The 16,710-nt window shown below is 42.6% G+C and overlaps 1 protein-coding gene across 10 annotated transcripts in view; it reads left to right on the forward strand.

The window, feature by feature from the left end:
• The window catches only part of LOC128430849 (peripheral plasma membrane protein CASK), a 44,087-nt gene extending 27,967 nt beyond the window's left edge, over positions 1-16,120 (forward strand). For 4 of the 10 annotated variants that reach the window (XM_053416935.1, XM_053416942.1, XM_053416943.1 and 1 more), the window contains 17 exons: positions 2,539-2,660; positions 3,240-3,317; positions 3,439-3,519; positions 5,167-5,355; positions 5,433-5,511; positions 5,761-5,846; positions 6,265-6,333; positions 6,411-6,500; positions 7,825-7,860; positions 8,407-8,448; positions 8,840-9,036; positions 10,315-10,430; positions 11,062-11,142; positions 12,556-12,636; positions 12,751-12,953; positions 13,049-13,132; positions 14,467-16,120. In XM_053416935.1, coding sequence (XP_053272910.1) covers positions 2,539-2,660; positions 3,240-3,317; positions 3,439-3,519; positions 5,167-5,355; positions 5,433-5,511; positions 5,761-5,846; positions 6,265-6,333; positions 6,411-6,500; positions 7,825-7,860; positions 8,407-8,448; positions 8,840-9,036; positions 10,315-10,430; positions 11,062-11,142; positions 12,556-12,636; positions 12,751-12,953; positions 13,049-13,132; positions 14,467-14,643 — 1,811 coding nt within the window. In that variant the 3' untranslated portion in view covers positions 14,644-16,120. The remainder of the gene's footprint in view (positions 1-2,538; positions 2,661-3,239; positions 3,318-3,438; positions 3,520-5,166; positions 5,356-5,432; positions 5,512-5,760; positions 5,847-6,264; positions 6,334-6,410; positions 6,501-7,824; positions 7,861-8,406; positions 8,449-8,839; positions 9,037-10,314; positions 10,431-11,061; positions 11,143-12,555; positions 12,637-12,750; positions 12,954-13,048; positions 13,133-14,466) is intronic. The other 6 variants (XM_053416936.1, XM_053416937.1, XM_053416938.1 and 3 more) reach the window with 6 other exon arrangements.
• The last annotated feature ends 590 nt before the right edge of the window (positions 16,121-16,710 follow it).

Genomic DNA, 16,710 nt, shown 5'->3' on the forward strand with positions numbered 1-16,710 from the left:
ATTACTATGAGTAATTTAAAGTCAGATGTGAGGTGACGCATCTGCACCAGAGAACACAATCAGCCCTCTCACTCTCTCGCCGGGTTTCTAGTCTAATCTGTGATCTCCAGCTGTCTGCGTACAACTTCCTCTGTTTAGACAAAGACAGATGTTGCCCAACAGCTTCACTTCTCTGTCTCAGACATGGACTTTCACTTCCCTTTGATAATCGGCATAAAGAAACCTCTCATGTCCTCGTCTTAAATAGCAGACAATGAGCACTGGGTTACATCATCACCTAATGAATCAGCGCGATTAGCAGAGCTTTACATTTTGTCCTCTCGGTTTTAAATGCAGCCGCTGCAGCCAGACAAATCACTGTGTGTGTTGTTTCTGCTGAGGCTGACAGTCTCTTGCAGTCATGCTTCCTGGTGTTTATTTTTGCAGTCGGGCACCAGACATGCTGCCGGTCACTGACTCGTGTGTAGAGTAGTAGATGCTTGCAGCAGCTTGGCCGATTATTCAGGGACTTGTCTGCTTTTGCTGATTTCTCTCTCTCTCTCTCTGTGGCAGCTCTTTCCTCTTTTCCCCTCCGCCTCCCTGCACCTTTCAAACCTGGTATTGACATCCGCCCTGATAGATCCGATCACAAGTGATATCGTAGCCCCGGTGGTCGCAAACAAATCAACATATTCAATTGAGACAAGTGAAATCATGGTGATTCATTGTGAGTCCTTCATACGTGGCACAGGATGCATTTGAGTTCACACAGCGCTCACCTGCGTCCCAAACCAACTCCGAATGTGATCAGAGTGATCGGATCTCGGGACGCACACGTGTCAACACCCGGTCTGAACAGGGCCTGTGTTCTCTTTCCTGTCTATCTGTTTTCTTCTTCTTGTGAGGTGTTAAACCTGCTCTAATCTCAGCCTCTCTTTCTTTGGTGTTGTTTTGTTTTTTTTCTCTGCCGTGCCGTTTCTAGGACTGCTAGCTGCTGAAAGTACGTATCCCCCTCCCCGCCCATAGAATCTTGACGTGTGATATCACCATGACATCATCACCTGCTTTTTCAGTTGCTTTTTTGTTTGTTTATGGCTTCCCCTGTCTTCTCTCCTGTCTCCCTTTATTAGAAAACCAATGAAACAAAGACACTCTGCTCACTTGCATCTTTATTATTCCTCTTACCAGAAACCTTGATATAAACAAGAAGCAGATTGTTTGGCTCCTAATAAGAACAAAATGAAAAACAGAGTTTATGAGGAATAGATGCTTGCCCGTGTCACTGCTCTGACTAACAATGGGGTTATTAATTATTGGTTGTTATTATCATTACAATCAGGCTTCTCCTCGAAACTACACAAATCATTCTGTCACACACTTCAAAATATTTGTATTCATGTATTCATATTAATGATTAAGTGATAATTAAACAGCACGTTTTACTCTGAGTCCCTTTTGTTTGTTGTTAGGCCTTTTACATTTTCATGCGTCTGGGTTCGTGTGGTCGATGAATTATTACAAATAGAGCAAAAGTCTTTATTTTAAGTGATAACGTTATTTGATTTATTTCTTCTTTCTTCCGGCTGTTTCTCTTTCATTCTTCACAGTAACTCTTGATTTTTTTTAAAGGCGTTTTCACACCTGAAAGTCCAATGCAAGGTCTTTGTAAGGTCTTAATATAGGATTTGTTTAAAGCATTATATAGTTCTTTTCTTCTATTTATTGAATTTAATGCCGTCTCTCTTTCTTGCATTTAGCTTATAAGTACGATGCAGTTTGATGCAGTTGATGTTCTGTTACAAATTATCCAAAAAATGTAGTCAGTACCACATCAGAAAACAACAATTCTCTCTACTTGTAATTTACGAAATATGTATTCAATCATTTGAAAGGTAAATGCAGTGAAAACCAGGAACCTTTGTTCGGGTCAGTGTGTGGGTTCCAATGTAACATTGAGTCAGAAACTCTTCCATATATCAAAGGACCTTTTTGAAGTTCACGACCGATCGAGGTTTCAGTGAGGAAATGCATCATCATTTTTAAAATGTCACTTATCTGTCACCAATGAGCTTGATTTCCACAAATACGTCATTACATACAGTACATACATCGATAATTATATTTATTCACTTCATTCATTCAATTCTTCACCTCTTTCACCCCCTTAAGTGTACTGCACATAATCCATAATCCACACTGTGACTTACTGAAGCGACTTTCTCCCGATGTTGTATTGATGCCATGTTGCCGCTGTTTCTCTGCTTTTGCTGCATGTGTGGGCGATGCAGCAGGTACTTGGGGTTTAACACTTCTGAGTGTTTTTGTTTTGTGTGTGTTTCCCGTCGTGCCTTCTGTTGTCTGTGATTATTATTTTCTTGTGTCTTTATGCGTTTGTGTTACAGGTGACGTGTCTGTCTTGTTCAGTGTTTGCACTTTGTGTTGTGTGGAACGTTAGCAGGGACTGCTTGGTGTACTTGTGGACGTGTCTGCGTGCTTGCGATTCAGAATATATGTGTGTTTGAGTGTAACCTCTGCGTGTGTGTGTGTGTGTCTGTGCAGGGGCAGTGTCGCAGGTTTTGGACAGCCTAGAGGAGATTCATGCGTTGACGGACTGCAGCGAGAAAGACATGGACTTCCTGCACAGTGTCTTTGAGGATCAGCACCTCCACACCCTGCTGGATGTGAGTGAAACGCAGCGCCTCCTCCTCCACTGTAATAGCAGAAATGTCCAGCAGGGGTCAGACCGAGTCAAGAGTTGGCTGGGTACAGTGGCAGGAAAAGATTTGAGTAAACCCCGAGAAATTTCTGTCACTGTGACGTGAGTAGAAGATGACCTGGTTTCAAAAAGTGAAAGAAGACACATTTCTTTAATATTTTCTGCAAGACTACCTATTTTATTTCACCTTTTACACTTTAATATTGTATTAAACAGAAAGTTTATCACTGCAACGTAGAACACCACCACTCAACGATTTATATGTCTACCAATCGTACGAGCAGTTCTCCCACAGAGTTTTCTTTAACTGCCATCTATTCATTAAGTTATAATTAGGTTTCTTTCCTCTTTTGTTTTTCTTCTCACTTGCTTTGTGGCCATCACATTATACATTTAAATTGTCAGACTTGGCTTCTAAGAGGAAGCCATGGCTGCAGATAATTTGGACAAGGTTTGAGGAGACTGAGTTTTTGTAAAGCTTTGAAATTAGCATTATCCAGCGAATCCTTGTGGGTCTTAACTGACGTGTTTGTCGTTGTTTCAGCTTTACGACAAAATCAACACCAGGTCGTCTCCTCAGATCAGAAACCCTCCGAGTGACGGAGTGCAGAGAGCTAAAGAGGTGAGGAAATCAGATGTTCTATCATATCTGTGCAGAATGAAATACTAAACCATGACATATTGATTTTTCTGTGTTATTTTTACGATGTGCATGGTTCTGTTCCCCCCCCCCCCACCACCAGGTACTGGAAACCATCTCCTGCTACACAGAGAACATGGAGGCCAAGGAGCTCAGGAGGATCCTCACGCAGCCACACTTCATGGTTTGATAATGCACAAACACACACATGCTTCCCTTAGTCACTGTGACAGGTTGTGTTGTCTGTGTGTGTAGAGCTTGGTGCTTTGTGACACTACAGCCTCCTGTGTTAGAAGTTGGGTTGTTGGCATCCTCATAACTCCCTTGGCCCCAAAGCTGCTTAACACCTGAGCTGGGCGAGCCCTCGGGCAGGGATAGACTTGTGCAGAGGAGACGGACGCAGTAGGATGAATGAGCTGAGGGACTCCACTGTGGATATATAATAACTTCCACTGCAATCACCTGCGAGACTAGTGGCCTGAAAAGAGCTGAGGCTAGGAGAGGAGCTTTGGAGGATACTGTTGACAGACGTGGGAACTGTAAGTCGAGACCTCACGTAAAGGTGTAAGCATTTTGGAGCCTGTAATTGCCTCACAGAAAGTGTTGCTTGCTTCATTAGTTTAGAACACAACAGTACAATTAGTTCAGGAAGTGTAGGCTTGTTTTTCTTCTTCTCTACTGTAAAGTCTGTGTAGTCCTCTTCTGATTTATTGTCAATTAGAAAACAGCGCAGTAACTAAATGTTGGACGATGAGGAGTTCCCCCCTCTGTCTGTGGCACTTGCTGCTGCTGCTGCCACGCTTTAAATTTCTTTCAATCCAATTAGATCCTGATCTCTGACCTGCTGGGTTTTTCATCTTGCCACAGACGTTTAGCGTCGCTGCCAGCAGAGTGCACGTGAAAGGCTTTAGCACACAGGAGGGAACATTTCATCCTTATCATTCAGTTCACTTGTGTCTGGTTGGTGTATGACCCCTTTAATAAGGATTCAGGACTTTTTCCTGTTGATTTGTTGGTATTAAACATATTTGTTTCAACTACAGTAATGTGCACTATTAGTCAAAAGCCCCTCGGTGCCAGCTGGTCGAGTCTCCACGACTGTCATGTGTCATCAGCGTGCATGTACACGTTGCTGCTATGATGAGCAGATGTGATCGTTTGGCAAACACTGCGAGTAGATGCGTTTGTAGTAAAACACACATTGTGTCAGTGTCATGGTCAGTGGCCAAAGAGGAGGATTTAGTGTAAGCCACGCTCTTTCCAACGATGGAGCTGTGCCAGCACAACCACATGTTCCACCTAGAGAGTGGATACTTGACCCCGAGCCTGTCAGGTCTTAACCAACGCAGGTTCAGACAAAATAAAATTACTCCAGTGATGGGTCATCCTGAGCAAGAGTAAAGTTACGTTTCTTCACACCTCTTAAGGATGTAAAAAGAAAACACATTTAATAGGAGCAAGTTATTGATGCCATAATGCAAATAAGATTATTATCCCTTTAATTTGATCAGAATTTCTTCATTAGAATCCTAGAAACTTGACGTACAGATTGTGGGGTCATTTTCATCAACTCTTAAGGATAAAAGAAAAGTAGCTCATATTTAATAGGAGCTTGTCCGATTCCCTTTCCTCAACATCACATCCATCCACATTTGTGTACATGTGTTGTGGTTGTGGGAAATGTTCCCAGCATGGCATTTATACTCCCAGCGCTAATGGGCTTCCTTCTCTACTGGGTTCAGCAACAGAACTAAAAACAGAACCCACATAGGAGCCTTTGCAGTTGGATCCAAGACTCTTTTCGTATTTATGGCCCTGCGTGTATTTTCAGGCCCTGCTGCAGACCCATGATGTTGTTGCCCACGAGGTCTACAGCGACGATGCGTTGAGGGTGACCCCCCCGCCCACTTCTCCCTACCTGAACGGAGACTCCCCGGACAGCACCAACGGAGACATGGACCTGGAGAACGTCACCAGGGTTCGCCTGGTGCAGTTTCAGAAGAACACTGACGAGCCCATGGTGCGTAGTGAGCTGCAGGTTGAGTCCCATTGTTTTGTGTTGTCAGTTTCCACGCTGACCCCGTCTGTCCCTCCCAGGGCATAACTCTGAAAATGAATGAACTGAACCACTGCATCGTGGCCCGCATCATGCACGGTGGAATGATTCATCGACAGGGTAAGCACTGCATGTTTGATTGGTTCACTCAGTAAATGTCAATCTGTTGAGATTTACTCTCCAAATAAAAAACTGTTGGACTCATATCTGCTAAATGAAATAATGAAATGTAGCTCTTCTTTAGCTGGGCTCCCCCTGGAGCCGTCTCAATAACCCCTGGGGTTTCCTGGCCAATGCTCTGATGATGATCCCTCCCTCAAGAGTCTCATTTGTAGGCATTATTAATTCATTATTTCTCCTCCGCCTCAGGGACTCTGCATGTTGGAGATGAGATCCGGGAAATTAATGGCATCAGCGTTGCCAATCAGACGGTAGAGCAGCTCCAAAAGATGCTGGTAAGTTCCACAGATGTTAATCAGAACTTGTAGAATGTTGAATAACTTGCTTAACCCTCTGAAAACAGATGTTTGTTGAGTGTTGATGCATGATCCTGTTTAACTCGATCTAAAATAAATACTATAGAAGCTAAAGGCCTCTGTCACACTGTTCGCTTGTGATGATGGCATCACATTATGTTATGTGTGATGTTAACACTAGTTTGTGGGGCCAGAGATTGTTGTTTGCATGATCCTGATCGCATGGATGTTAGATAAAAACAATACTAGTTAGAACACTCAATGAGTTTGTCACAGAACCTAAAATATCAAAATCATGTTGGCCAGCAGAACAAAGCACTTAAAGTGAAAGTTTAGTTCAGGTTTGGCAAGATGCTGCTACCGTTGTAAATGCATGTATTTTTTGTCTTCCCCACAGAAAGAGATGAGGGGAAGCATTACCTTTAAGATTGTGCCCAGTTACAGGTCCCAGTCCATGTCCTGTGAGGTATGGCATTGAATACACACACACATTTAGTTTCATGGTTATTTGCAGAGTGGACATGGTGAAGAAAAAAAAAAAAGTCCTTGTATTTTCCGTTGCAGAAAGATTCCCCAGATTTGTCTCAACAGTCGCCTGCTAATGGTCATGCTAGTGTCACCAGCTCCATCCTGGTAGGTTCCACCTTTCAGTCGCACCCACACCAACGTGTTAGAGTAAATACTAGGGATGAGCGAGTACAGCATTATCTGTATCTGTATCTGTATCTGTTAACCATATGAATTATCTGTATCCGTATCCGTACTCGGAGTGGGCGGGGCCTAACCCGGAAGTGGGTGTGATTTAACCCGGACGTGGGCTGGATTTAACCCGGAAGTAGGCCGGGTTGTCTTGATACGGGCGGGGCTTTAACCAGTATGTTATTTTAAGCATGCAATTGATATGGGTTGATCAGAAATTGTTATATTTATTGCTGATTAGAAAACTATTACAGGACAGTATCAGCATTGAGCTTCAGATCAATGATTTTGATCACAATAGCAAACGAACTATTTACAAAACAAGTTTTGCAACAATGAATACAACACATGCTGTTGTAATTATGAAGTGAAATGTAATAACAAGGGTTTTCATACTCAACATAACTTTCTTTTTTAACTTTGAAATTTTTTTATGATTTTTTTATTTTAATTTTATTTACATTTATTTCCACACGAGGTGTGTGTGTGTGTGTGTGTAGCTTAATTTGTAATATTTTTTATACCACTACTACCTAGAAAGTGTCAGACACTCAGTGTGTGAAGTAAAATAAAACTGGTTAGAGCCAACTGACGGTTTAAAAAAAAAAAAAAAAACTCCAACGACCGGCAGAGAGAGGGAGAGAGAGTAGCCAGACGCTAGAGAGTAGTCCGACACTCAATGCGTGAAGTAAAAAAAAAAAAAAATCTCCGACAGGCAGAGACGCAACGCGAGTCGCTTTCTACCAGCACCACGTCTGAACGAACCCACGTTTAACAGAACTCTACTGGTTAATAAGTAAGTACAAACTGAAATAAAAACAAACTTCAAGCTGAAGAAACCCTAAACGTTAACGGAAAAGACCCGCGAACCTGAGTGACTGAGAGACAGAGAGCTGTTCTGTGAGTGAGTGAGCAGAGCAGTGTGTGAAGGGGAGGAGCGCTGTGACGCTGTGTGAGGATTTTCATTCAGTCCGAGCACAGATATTGACTCGTATTACTCGTATAATACTCGTGCTCGGCAAAAGTGCTTTATCCGTACCGGATACTCGTTTCAGCCGAGTATCCGGCTCATCTCTAGTAAATACAGTCTGCTTTATTGTTGGTGTCGTCATGAAGTTCCAACACAGATGAGTCAATCAAATTGTTAAGGATCATAGCATCAAATCATTATATCTAAGATTTAAATTAGTCCCTCCAAACTTCCAAAACAAAGTATGCAGTGTCATAATAAATTTACCGTTATTGTCATCCCGACTAGGACCTGCCATCGACGATTCAGCCCAAAGGCCGTCAGGTGAGATTTCCCCCTTTTTTTACATCATGAATTCTTTCCATCTGCTCCTTTGCTTCACAATCTGGTTACTTCACTTACAAACTAATACTCAAGTGCAAATCTGCATGTTAAAGAGCACTCGTGTGTTCTGCCATCCCATCGTTTTGATTTAGCTGACGTGGGATCCTCACTCCCCTCTCCCTCGATCTGATAGGATTCCTTCACTGCCGTAAAAAAGCAGATGATTTGTAAGCGGTAGAATGTAGCTGAGAGGACAGGCGGAATTTCTTGCTCCGTGTGTTTATGCCTAAATAATTAGAGATTTAAAGTGTTTGGAACTCTGCCTCGTTGACGCGTCCCTTAACTTTAACTTTTGCCTGCTGCACGACGTGAAAAAAAAAATGTAATGGTCAACATATTTGCAGCCTGGACTGTGTATAAAAATGCAGTACAGTCGTAATCTTCTAGTTTCAGCATCCGATTGTGGGTCCTCCATCGCCCCTCCTTTGTTTATGCCCCCCCCCAACATTATGTACTGCATGATAAGTGATGCTCTCAACCCCATAGATCTCCAGAACTCCTACTATCAAGGACAAATTGTCCATCAAGGTAAGATGTCTCTAAGTGGAGCCTCTGTAGATGTAGATTCCCCCCCTCCCCATCCTCTCTTCCTCCAACCCCCATCGCAGCGTTTGGTTCCTCATAGTAGTTGTGTCTAGATCCCATGCTGGCTATCAACGCGCAACGGAAAAAACGTGGATGTATTTGCATAAGCAAAAAAGTGCAAAGTTGAATCATAATGCTGTTTATGTATTTCAGTGTCTGTGCCCTTTCCTGCTTCAGCTTACTTGCTCCTTGCTGTCTTCTAATGACAAGTGTGTGCACCACATCACTGTCTATTTGACAGCGCGGCGGCTTCTCTTGATCATCTTCTTCCCCGTGTATCCTCCAATGATCCCACCACACGCTGCCGTTTGCAACAATGTGTCTTCTGTCACAGATCTACGTACGCGCTCAGTTCGAATACGATCCGACCAAAGATGACCTCATCCCGTGCAGGGAGGCGGGCGTTCGCTTCCAGGTGGGCGACATCATTCAGATCATCTCCAAGGATGACCACAACTGGTGGCAGGGAAAGCTGGAGAACACCAAGAACGCCACGGCGGGGCTCATCCCCTCGCCAGAGCTGCAGGAGTGGTGAGCTACTTAACCCCTTACTGCCTGAATTAATTTCCAATTATATAAAAAGATTATTATTTGTGTTTTTGGCTGTCATACAGATGCTAAACTAATTGGAGATTGTTAATTTCAATATAGCAGATATAAAATGAAGGTATGAGGCAAATTAGCGTCATTAGGCATAATGGGGCATAACCTTAATTTAACACATTTTCCAGTCTCTGGTATGTAGATTGATGCTGCTTTTGCTTGAAATTGAATGACAACATATGTTTCTGAACAATCATTGCTGTTCCATCATCACAGTATTTCAAATACAGCTTAATACCTCAACATAACTTTGCTGCACAGTCCCAAGGGGCTAATATGTATTTCCCACTCCGACCACTAGATGGCGGCCGAGTGCTTCCAATACCTTCCTTGGTATGTGTAGTATTTGCACCATCAGGCACAATCGTCACCTCGGCATTAAGACTGGAATGGGGTTTGAGGCAAATGCGCGACATTCGTCCACAAGGGGTTAAATGAAAAAATATTGTTTCAAAATATCACAAAATAAACAGAATTAAAGAGACCAGATCCAATATTTAAGCCAGTCATTACTGGCTTGGTTCTTTTATCAGATCTGGCAGACATATTACCAATACCACACAGGAGTTCTGGAATGGCTTCGCTACAAAGCTACTGTAACTTTTGTATTTGTCAGCCAAATCTAACACAATTGATGCAACTGGGGACCACACAAAAAAAAAAACATGAATTGCCTCCCATACTGCTCCTGTGGTATCATCCACACCATGTTTTTACCCTTAAGAGATCCTATCCTGGAACTACATGGAACTCTGCTGAGTATTGCTGATGTCATCACATGCTCCTTGGGTTGGCGGTTGTTAATGTGAAAGTGGCCAACAGTGAACATTCAGGCAGAAACATGCTGTAAACGATGCTGTTTTTACATGGAATTTGAATCTTTGGGCTTGAAAGACTAGTTCTAATTAATTGGTTCTGTATGATGTTGTAAAGGCTCCAGTGTTAATGTGTAACAGTGTTCATGTAGCCTCTGTTCAGTGAAATAACAGATGGATTGGATGTGGAAGTGCGAGGATGAGCACAGAGTCGGATTTGTCTTGTAGCAGCTGCAGGTTCAGTTCTAGCCTGTTGCTTTGACCATGCTGGAATAGTCCTGTCTAAGAAAGTCCTTATACCAATCATGGGTTAGATGTAGTGCAGCACTGTTGTAATAACTGCATTAGTAAAAAACAAATTCCAACAATCGTACCTCCCCTGTGTTTTCAGGCGCGTGGCTTGTATAGCCATGGAGAAGACCAAACAGGAACAGCAGGCCAGCTGTACCTGGTTTGGCAAAAAGAAAAAACAGTACAAGGACAAATACCTGGCCAAGCACAATGCAGGTAAGACATGAGACATTGTAGTAAACAAGGTACAATAAGTTCAAACTAAAGAAAGAGGTTTTCAATTTGTGTAACTGCTGCACGCTCTGTTGTTTCTCCCTCTGACAGACCTCTCCTACTGTTGTCGTCTCAATTTCAGTGACTAACTGTTGCAATGAACTTTAGATGTTTGAAAGACCTGTTATGGTGTGTTTTTTAATTTGTCTTTATTAACCCTTCCACTCCCACCCTCTGTCCATGTTTCATGCTGTCTCTTACCCAATGATATGGCTGCATGTAAGTAACCCCAGACAGCTTCCGTGTTATTACTCCTCTCTCTCTGCTTTTGTACCTCCTCTTCTTTACGTCTCCATGACTTTTGACTGAGCAGATGTTAGTGTTAGCATAGTTAGGCTTTTGTCCAACCAAGGTTAGTCTGAAGTAGCTGTTGTGTTAAATAATTACAATAATTCAAATATTTGTATATTCCATCACAAATGTGGCTCAGGATGTAAGCTGTAGGATCAAACATTGGAACTGCAGCAAATGTAACTAGCATTGATATAACTTGTTTCCAAAATGAGGTAAATCCTGCTAAAACCAAAAACTTGTCGTAAAAGTGGGTGTTAACTGTAAACTTTCTCTTTGACAGTGTTTGACCAACTAGACCTGGTGACTTATGAGGAAGTGGTGAAACTGCCATCGTTCAAGAGGAAAACACTGGTGCTGCTCGGTGAGTAAAGACAGCGGATTCAATCTGCGGGTGTTTATTGTAAACAAATGATGTCACTGCTGCTAAGGATGATTTACCACAATTATTTATGAAGGTGTACTTGAAATCAATATCTGTAAATGAGAAAATATATGTATATTCAGGGCATTTAAGTGTGTATATCTATATACAGTGAAAGAAAGAAAGATTTGATCCCCTACCAACCAGTAAGACTTTGGCTCCCACAGACCAGTTAGATTGGCTTAGAATGTACTCTGTATAAAAGACACCTGTCCACAGAATCAGATTCCATTGGACAGGTGTCTAAGTCTCTGTGCTTTGCAACAACGATCTCTCCACCAAGTACTGAGTCACCTCGCCAGGGGAAACACTTGTTTCACACAATCAAATGCAATCAATTTATAAGGGATTTTCAGGATAGTTTTTTCGACATGTCTCTCACTGTTAAACTTACCATTACTTTTTTTTCAGTTTATCCTCTACCTTTTAAAGTGTGATTTGTATAGTGTGCCACAATGGAGGTTGTCAGTAGTCAGTATGTGATTCTGCAGCACACAAATTACCAAACACCCCTGTCAGCCTCTCCCAGAAGACTCCAGTGTCTCGACTTCGGCTGACGTTTCAAGCATGCACATTCGCTTTTCACCCCAGGTTGCCTCCAGTGGTCATTTCTACAATATACTCTGACAAAATCCTATCAGACTTCTAGTTTGACATACCCCAAAGGTCCTATGCACACTACATTAAACCAATTCACAGCTCAAATCTATTCACTCTGGTGCAGGTACTTTGTAATGCACAGAAAATCAAGCAAATTGGAGGTACTGGCTTCACAGAGACTACTTTATCAGATCAATAGTGGATGTGGCACGCTACAGGGCTCTCCCACACACAGCCAGAGACAAGGGTGTTACTATTCAGCATACTTTACTAAATTCAAACGATGACTTTCTGGGTCTCTTTCCCCCCAGTGCAGCTCAGCCTTTTAAACCTGAGGATCAAACAGCTAACGGCTCTAACATGCACTGTTTGATCCTCTACAGTGGACAACCACATCAACCAATTTTAATGACATAATACAACTACTAGACTAATCTGGAATCCCACATTGTACAAAACAGTTATGTGACAGCATGTTCACCAGAAGCCAGACAGTAGCATAAAGAAAGTTCAGAGTTGCACTCCACCACAAACCATTCAATGTAGTAGTCAGGAACAGGTTTTGACTACCAGGCCATCAACATCTTAAAGCCATCTCTAAAAAGACAGGTCTCAGTCCCAATGTGCCTCTTATGTTACAGCTCAGAAAAGAAGTCAAATAAAACGATGGTCTTTTTACCCACGACACACAAGCTGCATGTTTCTCTCGTCTCCAAGTCAGAATTAAGAGGATTCTCTGCTGCTGTCTTTCAGGCGCACACGGCGTCGGAAGGAGGCACATCAAGAACACACTCATCACCAAACATCCGGACCGGTTCGCCTACCCCATCCCCCGTAAGGAGACCCACAATCGCACAAGCTCCATCCACTTAGACATCTTAGATATCACTTACAGACAATACGTATCTACTACAAAACGGTTTGTTGTCCATCTTTCCCTCTGCTCAGACACAACTCGACCTCCTAAGAAGGACGAGGACAACGGGAAGAACTACTTCTTTGTGACTCACGACCAGATGATGCAGGACATCAGCAACAATGACTACCTGGAGTACGGAAGCCACGAGGACGCCATGTACGGCACCAGGCTGGAGACCATCAGGCAGATCCACGTACAGGGCATGATCTCCATCCTGGACGTTGAACCACAGGTATTGGACTTAATAATACACTGAGACGACCATGAGAATCAGCTCTGTCATTTTCCCGTAACCCTGCTAACAAACAACTCTCTCTCTCTCATCAGGCACTAAAGATCCTCAGGACTGCAGAGTTTGCTCCCTACGTCGTCTTCATCGCAGCTCCCACCATCACCCCAGGCATGACCGAGGTACAGTCACAAAAACTCTGCCCCCCCCCCCCCTCCCCAGTTTACTGTATCTGCATGTACTCAGTCCCACTGACGGTGAACTTCTCAACCTTGCGCCCACTGTGAAATCTGCCTTGACTTGTTTCTCTCGCTGCATCCACCCCGTTTGCTTTAAGTCTGCTTGTTTTCCTTTGGCATGCCTTTTTCATTTGCACTTGAGATTCCAAAATGGTGCAGGAAACTGCCCGTAAGTATTCGATGTTGTGCTTGTTGTAGCTCTAGTTGTCTCGTTGTCCTCTAATTTTCCTAATCCCTAAAATAATACCTTAGCATTTGTGTTGTCTTTTATGCAACTTTCCCTGGTTCATTTTCCTTACTCTGCCTCTATATATATATATATATATATATTCTATTTGCCAGCATTTTTTTTTTATGATCATCATTGAAAGTCTATCGAACATTACATTCATTTAGCTGATGTTTTATCCAAAGCGACTAACATTCAACCCCAGAATCACTAATTCTTCAAATATAAAGTAAAACTACAAAGTGCTATAAGTAAGTGCTACTAAATGATTTAGTTTTCGGCGGAAGATGTGTTAATTTTCTGATGTCCGGAGTCGATGCTCATTCCAGATCGTGATCTGATGTGTTTAGCAGTAACGAGCTGATTAGCCGAAGCAGAGCGGAGTGAACGTTTGACCATGTCCTGGATGTAGAGTGGACCTGATCCGTTCACAGCATGGTACACAAGTACTAATGTTTTCAACAACAAGAGAAACTTGTCACTTTAATCAGTGAGTTTCTCACAATCTCCTAATTTGCCAGAAACTGTTTCTGGACAAACCTCAAAAGGTAGAAAGTAAAATAGAACTTAGTCCTTAACAGAATTGGGATAAAAATCAAGCACCTTAGCTCTCATCACTTGAAACTATAAACAAACAAACTCCTATCTCATACAAAATCATACCAACAGTTCAAACTATCAATCTAGTTAACTAAGACAGCAGAGAAACTTATTAAACAATATACTTTGGCTAAATCCAAGTAGTATGATACTCATGCACCATATTAGAATCATGTAATTTGGGTCTATTTCAACGAAAAGTAAGCTACATTCGTATCAAACTTCTGGAGAATACAGAGCTATACTTTGACAGAACAATTTGAATAGTTACAGCACAAATATTTGGATCTAAGTCCTTAATGAAGACTCCTGTTTTGCTTTTTGCCTAAATTCAGAAATCTATATGAAAACTACAATTTAGATCTTTACACTTATTCCAGGTTTAGTCACAGCTCTAGAGTCTAATACCCGGTCACCGAAACTCTCTTTTCTCCCCTGCCCCCTCCAGGACGACTCCCTGGAGCGGCTCCAGAAGGAGTCGGAGATGCTGCAGCACACCTACGCTCACTACTTCGACCAGACCATCATCAACAACGAGATCGACGACACCATCCGCCATCTGGAGGAGGCCGTCGACCTGGTGTCCACCACCGCTCAGTGGGTCCCCGTCTCCTGGGTGTACTGACACGCCACACGGATGATCAGAACCAGAGCCACGTCTCATCAGGACCACAACATTTCCCTCTGTAGATACTTGTTGAAAAAGACGAAAATGGAGAAACTCTAAACTCTGCCGCCTCACTACAGAGACTTCATCCTGCCCCCTCGCCACTTTTCTCAACAGCCTGAAAGCGTACTGTTGTGTACATATATACATATAAATGATAAAAAAAACTATGTGAAAATGGTTCTGTCCTCATATAGTCAAAGGTGAGGTGCGGAGGGGTAGATATTTTGTACTTTTTTTTTTTCTAATCAATGGACTGGTTCTAGTGGAAGCAAGCATGACCATAAAGCAGTCTGTGTGTGGACCTTTAGGCCCTTCTCTGACACCCCCCCCCACCCTAACCTCGGCCCCTGTGACCAACAAGCCGAACTCTGAAGCACATCGGAAGCTGCTATAGTGGCGACAACTTTACTCCTCAGCTCGAAATGCAAGTTTTGAGTGAAGCGAAGAAAAAATAAAGCACAGGAAACTTGGCAGTTTCTTCCTCCCTCCCTCCCTCCTCCTCCTTTTATTTATTTCACCGGCCTCCTGTGCCTGTCAGTCTGTTGAAGGAGCACACTCCATCCCCCAGTGTCCCCCTCCCCGACCATCTTTGTTTACATCTCCGTTTGCACAAAATGGACTATGAAGAAGACTTGTACCACAATTGTCCCCTCACCTGGCCATTTTCATTTCGTCTTCCTCACCCCCCCTCCGTACTAATCAGCGGGTCAACGGATCTGGAACCTCGTTCTCGGTGGGGCACAATCATCCACCACTTCAAAAAAAGAAATGGCTCCTGAACTGGAATAAAAAAAAAAAAAATAGAGAAACTGACGAAAAGGAGCAAAATGAAACTGCCTTATCAGAGCCTCGGATGCACACCCCGGTTTCTGCCAGGCAGCCAACAACAACAACCATCTTCTTCCTTCCTCACTCAGAGAGCCGCCACGCTTGTTCAAATTAAACTGTTGATAGACATGTGTGGAAGGGCCTCTCCGATCCTAGAGCCAAACGTTTTGGAAAACTGTTAACTGTTGTCTTTGAAAATATAAAAAGGAGTATTCCTGTTTTTTGAGGGAGAGAAAATAACTACATTTTGTGTGTAAATGTTTCAGTGGTGCGTACGTCATACGAGTGAATTACCAAGAGCCAGTGTATAAAATTAACCCTCAAAAGAAGCTCAGTATGTGACATAACCTCTTCGCGCTCTACCACAAGTGGCACGACCGCGACGCCGCCGCACCGACAGCAAATCCAGTCCATATTAAAACAATATAAACGCTCCAGGTGCGTGTGGTGTCGCTGCCGTCTGCTTCTGGTAGGCTCTCCTTTAAAGTCCTGTGTAAATTACCTCTGCAAAATGACTAAAGCAGCTATGAAATGTTGTTGTTTCTCTTGTTTTTTGTTATTTCATTTAAAAAATATATATATTTCCTTTACGTGTTTAAAGAAACCTGCCTCGTCTTTCTTTCAAAATGTGAGTGAGTGAAATGTATTTTACAGACAGATCTAGAAGTCGGTTTACAAAAAGATAATCTGGATACTGTCTCGTCTTTAATGCGACGCTCTTTAGCCACAACTATTTTAACATCATGTCTACAGTCAAACACGCACAATGAAACTCTACGTAACAATCCAATGCTCCTCGTAAATAACTACATTGCTTTTGTACTTAGGTTGAGATACAAAGATTCAGCTCTAACTCATGCAGGAAAAGCTCAAACTGATTTAAGTTCAGGTACACACACTGCTTGGCCATTAGAGGATTGTTGGGGGTTCAATCCAAGGCCTGAACTTCCTGACTGACTCAGGAGGTTGAAGGGCGAAATAGATCTGCACCTGAACAAGATAAGTTTTCAGACAAAATACTATGACTTGATTTTTCAAATTTTGGACGACTGACTTTTTTCAGCAGATTAAAAAAATACTCCTCGCATAATTGGTCCAAAATATGATTTCAAAATGTCTTAGTTTATGTCGTTCAAAAATATAAACGAAAGAGAGCTTCCAGAACTCAGTTTATTGAATGTCAAAATGCACACC

Source organism: Pleuronectes platessa, chromosome 24 (genome assembly GCF_947347685.1).
Source record: "Pleuronectes platessa chromosome 24, fPlePla1.1, whole genome shotgun sequence".
In the NCBI taxonomy this organism is placed as follows: domain Eukaryota; kingdom Metazoa; phylum Chordata; class Actinopteri; order Pleuronectiformes; family Pleuronectidae; genus Pleuronectes; species Pleuronectes platessa.